The sequence below is a fragment of the Halyomorpha halys genome, unplaced genomic scaffold, assembly GCF_000696795.3.
Source record: "Halyomorpha halys isolate HHAL.00 unplaced genomic scaffold, Hhal_1.1 Scaffold298.1, whole genome shotgun sequence".
Lineage (NCBI taxonomy): Eukaryota > Metazoa > Arthropoda > Insecta > Hemiptera > Pentatomidae > Halyomorpha > Halyomorpha halys.
Window position 1 is genome coordinate 12,122 of NW_027107540.1, and position 9,258 is coordinate 21,379.

A 9,258-nucleotide genomic window follows, 5' to 3' on the forward strand; every position below is an offset into this window, starting at 1 on the left:
TATGGTGCAATCCTTGGAGGTCGCCATGTGTCCAACTTTATTACACACACTGCATTTTGGCGGGCCTGTTAGGGTGCACTGCGAGATTTCATGATTCTCTGCACATCGCGGGCAGATAACAGCGCGACTACAGTAGCGCATGGTGTGCCCATATTTCTGGCATCTCCTACACTGAACAGGGCAGCCATCTTCCTTGAAGGGGGATACCCGGAACTTGCAGTGATTGATGGCGCCTAGTTTTCGAATGTCGCTGATCTTGACAAAATGGTCTGTTACTAGTTGCAGGAGGTCGGTGTCAGTTCTTCTTCCATCTGATTGAGTCCTAGTGAGGCGGCGCAGTAGTTTGAAGCCTGGAAGATTTACTTGCAGGTCTTCGGTGACTTCCTGGAGGTCCGAGTCGACATCAAATCCGTAAAGGACCCATTTTTTCGATCTCTTCGTTCCTCTAGGTGCGAATGTGTGGAACTGGACACATTCAGTAGTTTTTAGAAACTCTCTAGTCTTGGTATGGTCCTCATCTGTTGCCAGATAGAGACGGGTCTCTTTGCTCGAGTTATTGGTCTCAAATTTATTGATCCCAATTCGGGCTAGCAGTGCTTTCACAGAGTTCTGGGCCAATGCTGGCGATATAATAATAGGAGGTGGACGTCTAACCTGTTTGTTCTGCTGGGGATTCTGTTGCTGAGAGGGCTCCTGTTGGACCTGCTGATTCATGTCCCTGAATACATCAAATCTGTTTTGGCACTTGACGGGGCGAGCTACTGCTGGTTCAGGCTCAACACGAGCTTTAACCAGATGTTTCGAAGGAGGGAATTCAAACTCCCCCTCGACCGTCCTTTTGGCTCCTCTCTGTTCAGAGATGTCTTCATCCATCAGGTGTTGCTCGGTGTTAAGGCCACTTCCTCCTGGTACCGCCATGTCGTCAGGTTGCGGACGATTATCAGATGGTGGCAGCCTGCCGACGGCTGGCGGTCGTCTGTTGAACGGCCAACTGCGCAGGGCTGGATCTGAGGTCCCCGCCAGGGGTGCGGGCACTACGGCCGGGCACTGCGGAGCGGACACTGCGGACGGACTGCAGAACGGCACTGTGAACGGACACTGCACTACGGCCAATACGAGCGGGCACTGCGGACGGCACTGCGAACTAACACTAAGGTACCGAGTTGCGGACCGTAGCGAGAACACTAACGAGAGCTCAGCACACTACCAATGACCGACACAACCGGAGAGCTGCGGACGGCACACTGAACCGACACTAAGCTACTATGGCGCGGACCGTATCGAGGACAGAGAGCTCTGTTCACACGGTGTATCCGCTGCCAAACCTGAAAAGTGAGTGATGTGGGGGGGTCGACTTCGATAAATCGATGTCGACCAACAAAAAATAAGACAAATTGTCTTGACAGAGCCTCTGTACGACGCACTACAATACGAACGATACAGACGAACTGATTGACTGATCTGATGGATCAATACCGGTGACAATTGAAGGCCTCATGTGATCGGTTATCACTGAGAATTCACTCTTTTAACTCTACTTGAGATAGTTCCGTAGAATCTTATTGCTCGATCTCTTTTTATTTTATAATTGGTATTCTTACATATTACATATTGACATATATACATTTATACAAGAGATCGTATTTTTATAATAATAAACTTATATACAATTATACAACTGCTTAGACGCTTGTAGTGCTGGCCCCTGTCGGATTACCGCGGAACTACGTCCTCGCTCACTGTTACAAATTCATTACCCCGATGATATAGAGGTCTACTGAAGGAATGTGTGGGAAAAATCAGCATGCCACAACGAAAACGCCTCTTGGATAGAAGAGGAAATGCGAAGCTTCAAGAATGCTTCAGAGATGCCTGAGGTAAAATTGGAGGGCTCCAGGCTCTGACGAAATTCAGAATTACTGGATTAAAAGGTTTCGAAGTTTGTACCAATTACTGGCCAATGGCTTCCAGGATGTACTAGATGGCAAGCAGGCTCCCCCAGAAGGTTTCTTAGACGGCATAACTTATTTGCTCCCAAACAAGGATGGGGTGAATTTACGATCCGAAGATTTCCGGCCAATAACTTGCTTGAATGGTATCTATAAAATTCTTACTTCTATCTTGGCAACGAAAATATATGACCACCTCAAATCTAATTACATGATACCCAGCGAACAACTAGGGTGTAAAAAAGGAGCTAGGGGTTGCAAAGAGCTTTTAGTAATGGATTAATTCAGGTGTCTAAAAGGCAACGAAACCTTTCAATGGCGTGGATCAATTATAGGAAGGCTTTCGATTCTGTGCCACACAGTTGGCTGCCCAAAGTATTGGAAATGTATAAGGTCCAAACTAAAGTAAGCAAACTACTCACAAATTTGATGGCAGGCTGGGTGACTAAGGTGAAAATAGGAGTGACCCATAGAAATAAAAATTATGAGGGGTATGTACCAAAGAGATTGCCTTTGCCCATTGTGGTTTTGTATGGCGCTGTTCCCATTAAGTCGGATACTGCGGAGGAACAGGTGGACTACAAACTCAATACCAAGGACGAGGCAACCACTGTCAGCCACAACTGGTACATGGATGATCTTAAGCTATATGCAAAGAACAAACAACAATTACAAAGTATGAGTGAAATAGTGTCATCCTATACCAAAGATATAAGCATGTCATTTGGACTTGATAAGTGTGCGCTGCTGCATGTGAACAAGGGAAGGGTGGTCAGTGCCCAGAACCTGCTGATAAATGAAGATGAGTGCATCAGGGAACTAGAAGCCAAAGAACAATATAAATATTTAGGTATCCAGAAGCACCTTAAAATAGTTCGAAAAGATGTGAAACAAGATCTAAAATTAGGATACTCAACGGCAATAAAGTGAAAAAAAACTTTACTGGTAAACAAAAGGTACGATGAACATTACGACATGCTACAACTATTACTGGTACAGATCTAAAAAGCTTGGGAATTATGTAGGTATCCTATATATACCTGCTGTGGAGGGAGGTGGCTCGGAGTTATAGAGTCAACAGGAATTGCTACCATAACTACTTCCCCCTTGAAAAGTGAGGTCCTCCGAACTAGGATTGTTTTTCGGTTAGGTAGGAAAGCCATCCTGGACCTGGCATCATAGGAAGGTGATTCACCGGGAGTCTTTGTGGATGATGGCCGGTCAGGAGTAACAATTTGTGTTAAAGGTATAAGGTTGTTAGTGTTTTTTGTACAAAAATTCTTAAATTTAAAATAATAAACTAATAAATGATGAACAAACAAATATATACATAGTGTCATTGTTATATATATTATGTCTGAGGAGGTAATGATATAATAATCCTCTAAGGTTCCTATTTTTAGAGTATCTAAATCTAATGTATGGATATTATCATAGAGAGGAAGAAATACTTTATTCATTCATGCTGTCCAAATACATCGGGTTGCTGCATTACACAGCATACTGATCAATCCGTGACTGGACAAATATAAGTTACATATTTTTACATGATATAATATAATACATATAATACAATTAATAGCAGTCTACAAACTAACTACAAGTTTTTCGAATTATTCCTTCTTTTTCTTTCCCTTCCATTTCACAACCCCTATTTCATTTGATCAACAAATTCCCCTATATAACGAATATTAAAATATTTAAAATAATAACTAAAACAACAAATAAGATATGCGATGCATGCATGCCATCCCACTTCTGGATAAACTCCCATATTCATTAATTTCCATGCATGTGATGGTGTATTATTCCCAGGGAGTCAAGTATTATGTTTTCTGTCAACCTAGCCACGTTCTGGACATCGACCCCGAGCTCCTCCATGAAGCTTGCGTGCCGAATAGCCTATAAAATATCTGGATAGACACTACTATTACTGAAAAGCCTCTACTATTGCCGGATAGCCCTACCATTGCCGGACAGCCGCTACATTTGATAGGTAGCCCCTACTATTGTTAAATGGCCTCTAAAATTACCGGATAGCAGGTACAATGAAAGGATAGGCGCTACTTTTGACGAATAGCCTCTACACATGCCGGATTACCGGAATTATTGCCGAAAAGCGTAATAGTAGTAGCGGCTATTAGGCAATAATAGTGGCTATCCGGTAATTGTAGAGACTATTCGCTATTTGGCAATTCTAGTGGCTATTCGGTGAAAGTATCTGCTAACCATTAATTGTAGAAGCTATCCTTTAAAAGCGGCGGCTATCCGGTAATTGTAGTGACTATTCGGTAATAGTAGTGGCTATCCGGTAATTGTAGTGACTATTCGGTAATAGTAGTGGCTATCCGGTAATTTTCGGTAATAGTAGTGGCTATCCGGTAATTGTAGTGACTATTCGGTAATAGTAGTGGCTATCCGGTAATTGTAGTGACTATTCGGTAATAGTAGTGGCTATCCGGTAATTGTAGTGACTATTCGGTAATAGTAGTGGCTATCCGGATATTGAAGTAGCTGTAGCGAGGGAGCAAGCGGTTTATACCACAACTTTCCAGAGAGCTGCACCTCGAGCCTCACCGAAGCTCTCAAATTTACTTATTACTTCATTTTGTAAAAGACATTTGTAATTTTTATATATTAATAATTTCTGTATATAACACTTAACAATGTCAATAGAATGATTAATAAAGGATACCAAAACAATGCACTAGGCATATAAATAAAGGGGCTCTAAATCACCCTCTTTGATCCACCTCCTTCCCAGGCCAAGTCCTAGCCCTGGTGGCGTTCGTACACTCTACTTGAGATAGAGAAGTTCATTGCCAATCGATTCTCACAAGAGTTGTTTTTCTGTATGCATACCAAATATGACGGCCTATCCTCTCCCTTTCTCTAGAATCTTAGTCCGTCCGCTTCAAATCGGCAACTAAGATTGTAACCTAATCATTAACGGTTACACTGGTCCGTCCGCTTCATCTCGGCAACCAGTGTAATTTCCCGTCTCTCCCCGACTCTAGTCCGTCCGCTTCATCTCGGAAACTAGAGCTGTTACTATCCCTCAGACTCTCTCGCCTAGTCAGAGTAGACTCCTCTACCTGAGTCAGTGTCCAGGGCTCATCCCCTGGCACCGCCTTCCTTTCTTACCGATTATTGAATACGCCTTGTCAAGGGCCTTCTGTAAAGTGGATATCAGGCTGGTGAACCACCTTAAGATCAGACAACCCCGACATAGCTATTCGCAATAGTAGTGGCTATCCGGAAATTGTAGTGGCAATCAAGCAATAATTGGGGCTATCCAGCAATAGTAGCGGCTGGTTATCCGGCAATAGTAGCGGGTATTCGGCAATTCTAGTGGCTATTCGGTAAAAGTAGTGGCTAACCATCAATTGTAGGGGCTATCCTTCAAAAGTAACGGCTATCCGGATTGTAGAGGCTATTCGGCAATTGTAGTGGCTATCCAGCAAGATCAGTGGCTATCCGGAAATATTGGTGGCGATGCGTCAATTGTAGATGATATCCTTCAAAAGTAACAGCTATCCGGATATTTTAGAGGCTATTCGGCAATAGTAGCAGCTATCCGGTAATTGTTGTGGCTATTTGGCAATGGTAGAGGCTATTCAGTAATAGTCGTGTCTATCCGGCAATAGTAGCAGTTATTCGGCAATAGTACCGGCTATCCGGTAATTGTAGTGACTAAACGGCAATAGTAGTGCCTATCTAGCAATTGTAGAGCCTATTCAGCAATAATTGTGGCTATTCGGCAATAGGTGTGGCTATCAGGTAATAGAAGAGGCTACCCGGAAATAGTAACAGCGATTCGGCATTAGTAGCAGCTATCCTGAAATTGTAGTGGCTATCTAGCAATAGTAGCGACTGGTTATCCGGCAATAGAGGTGGCTATCTAGGAATAGTAGAGTTGTATCAGTAATAGCAGTGTCTATCCGGATATTTTTGTAGCTATTCGCAATAGTAGCGGCTATCCGGAAAATGTAGTGGTACTCCAGCAATAATTGCGGCTATCCGGCAACATTAGCAGCTATTTGGCAATAATTGCGGCTATCCGGCAACATTAGTGGCTATATGGTGATAGTAGAGACTATCCGACAATAGTAGCAGTTATTCGGCAATAGTACCGGCTATCCGGTAATTGTAGTGACTAAACTGCAATATTAGTGGCTATCCATACATTATTGCAGCTATTCGCAATAGTAGCGTATAGGATATTTGGATATAGTAGCTGCTATCCGGAAATTGTAGTGGCTATCCGGCAATATTAGCTGCTATACTTAAATTATAGTTGCTATTCGAAAGCAGTAGAGCCTATTGGGCATTTGTAGAAGCTATTCGACAATAGTACCGGCTTTTCGTTAATTGTGTTGGCTATCCGGCAATTGTAAAAGCTACCCTTTGAATTGAGCGTCTATGCGGCTATAGTAGATGCTATCCGGAAATTGTGGTGGCTATTGCGCTATAGTGGTGCCGATCCTCTAATATGGCCAAATAGCCGCCACTATTGCCGGTTAGCTGCTACTATTGCCCAATAGGCTCTACTGCTTTCGAATAGCAACTATAATTTACGGATAGCAGCTAGTATTAATAATAATAGCTAATAATAGGCCCTAAAGGGCAAATGGTCCGGGTGCGATCAAAGAAAAACTTAAATAGTGATTAAACTATTTATATTGAGCCAAGGTTTTGCCCCACGTTGTAGGGCTCCCATGAAGGCTATAAAGCCCTTAAATGATGTTATTTTTTTTAATATCCATCTATTTTTTTTATTAATACATATTACAGCCTACTTCAATGATGATAGCGATTAATTAAATGTCAATATTGCTATCTATTTTCCAATATATTTTCAGAAAAAAACATTCTCATTCATATAATTAAATCAATGTTAATATATCCGTTAAAGTTAGAGGCCCAGGAAAAGTATGGTTGCTAAGTGGAATGAAATTGCCGGACAACAATAGTTTATTTAAATTGAAACTTTTAATTGAATCTAAGTCAATTTTTCAAGACAAAGTAAACCTTCTCCAAACTAAATTTAATCTTTTCCATTTTAAATTCTACCACTTAGTAAAATAAATTCAACCTCTTAGATTAATTTTTTTTTACGTTTTCTATTTTCCTCCATGCTGAAGAACAAATATTGTCCGTTTTTATCTTTTAAGCTTATTTCCTATTTTATTGTCGCGAGCAATAAAGATAAACGCGATTTTGTAATTATTGTTGAGTGTCATTATATCCTCCGCTAATAATGAATTGATAAAACTTTAATTAATTTTTTGATGTTAGATATGTACTATTGGAAGGGTTGAAGGGTTAACTTGCTACTCTCTAGTATCTCACAAGAGCTGTTGGAGTTGTTAGGGGATAAAATAAAAAAATTAGGAAAAACCTATCTCATATTAGGAATATACCTGTAAGAAATACTAAAAAAAAAATAATTAAATAAATCTGAACTGGGCTTAAGGGAGAAACAAAACGTTAAAGAAAAAACACTAATAAAAGTATCAAAGACCACAGAGAAGTTTAGCAAAATTAAAAACAAATAAGATGAAATTAGATTAACATATTAGGCGGCAGCTAACTTGCAGATAGAGAAAAATGCTCACTGCTACACTACACGAGAAAACACTACACCCCTCACGAGTCAATATTCATTTTATTACATTTTACAGTTTTAAGACTTCCGGCTTGATAAATTATCGAAAATACTGTTTTGTTTTTTATTGTGTTTGTGTCTAGTAGTATTTCTTATAATATTTTCTGTGGGGAGGCCAAAATCCTTTCCTGATGTATATCTTTATCACTGGATATTTTCAAAGGAAAAATGATAAAAAGATGCATAGGAAAGAGATACTAGTTCTTCAACATGGAAAATAATAGAAACGTAAAAACCAGAGTCTACGCAATAAGAGGTAAAATCTGAATTTGAACAAGCTGAATTCGAAATGGAAAAGATTGAATTCAACTTGAAAAAAGTTGAATATGACTTAGAAAGGCTTTATTGTATTCACGTCTAATGAGATTTAAAATTAAATGATTTATCCTATACAGAATATGCCGTTGAAATTTGATTAAAATCTATTCAAAATTGCATTGCATGTACTTTCAATTTTAAAAAAACAATGTTTTAAAAGTTACTTATAATAGTCTAAAATACTAATGTTATATTGGTAGAGGATATTTACAATCATTTTATAGAATTCTGTAACGGCAAAAATGTTTTTCATTATAAAATATTAATAATTATTATCTCGAATATTTCTAGAAATGTCTGATAGTACAATTATTTTTGAGGGTATAACAATTCATTTAAGATATACGAATTTGGTCTGATTATTTTATCGATATTTGTTTGTTGAATTTTTCGTTCTCTCTTGCAGAACCTGTTACAAAAATCATTGGTGGACCTGACCTACACATCAATTATGGATCGACCATCAATTTGACCTGCATAGTAATCCACAGCCCTGTACCACCTCCATCTATCATCTGGACGCACAATGATAAGGTACTCTATTATTTTTAGCTACAGCGGAATACAAAAAAATATCATTCTTTTAATTTTTTCAGGACTTGTTTACCTTTAATAGTAGAGTATTTTATAACACTTTGAATTCTCATCTTTTTTTTTACTCTATACAATAGTTATTTTCGAAAAATAATTTTAAATTCTGAGAACCTATTCACGGAACTGCCGAGGTCGATAATGCAGAATATACTGCGTGATGCCTTATCGAAAGTATCAACAATGCCAGTTCCAAAAAAGAATTACCCAGCAACAAAATTAGGAGAGTTGGACATAAGATGACCACTAACCCTCCACCAACTAAGAAAAGATTTTTTTTTAACCTCCTAAACTTATTATATCTACCTACAATATTCCTTATTTACCTTTCATCATATTAAGGAAAGGGATGGAGGTTCGTTTTGGCCGTGTTACAATTGTAGCGTTTCAGCCTTATAAATCACGAGAACTAAAATATGATTTCAAAATCTGAATGCAGGTCAATCCTTCCATACAATAGTCGCCTTTATATCAATAAGTAAACGTAATTTATGTACATAATTACCAAATATATATATATACAAGTTACGGTATGAGTCAGCTGTTATTTCGATGTCAGCTGACTGAGGAGATCAGCTGATCGAGGGTATATAAGAGATGTACTGAATACAATAAAGCCAGTATGTTACAGCAGTTCAAACGTGTTACATCTTATTCCTTCATCTCTTTTTTGACATTTTGCTGTCGCCAATACTTAACTGGTGCCGAAACCCGGGAACTTTAGATACCGGA

At 39.4% G+C, this 9,258-nt stretch overlaps 1 protein-coding gene across 1 annotated transcript; it reads left to right on the top strand.

The window, feature by feature from the left end:
- Positions 1 to 2,264: 2,264 nt before the first annotated feature.
- On the top strand, positions 2,265 to 2,879 carry LOC136795410 (uncharacterized). Its single transcript, XM_067045896.1, has one exon. The coding sequence runs from the start codon at positions 2,265 to 2,267 to the stop codon at positions 2,877 to 2,879; it is 615 nt and encodes a 204-aa protein (XP_066901997.1).
- Positions 2,880 to 9,258: the final 6,379 nt, after the last annotated feature.

Bases quoted from the DNA above. Each gene is read 5' to 3' on its own strand.
- LOC136795410 (XM_067045896.1), top strand. From the start codon at position 2,265: ATGGCGTGGATCAATTATAGGAAGGCTTTCGATTCTGTGCCACACAGT.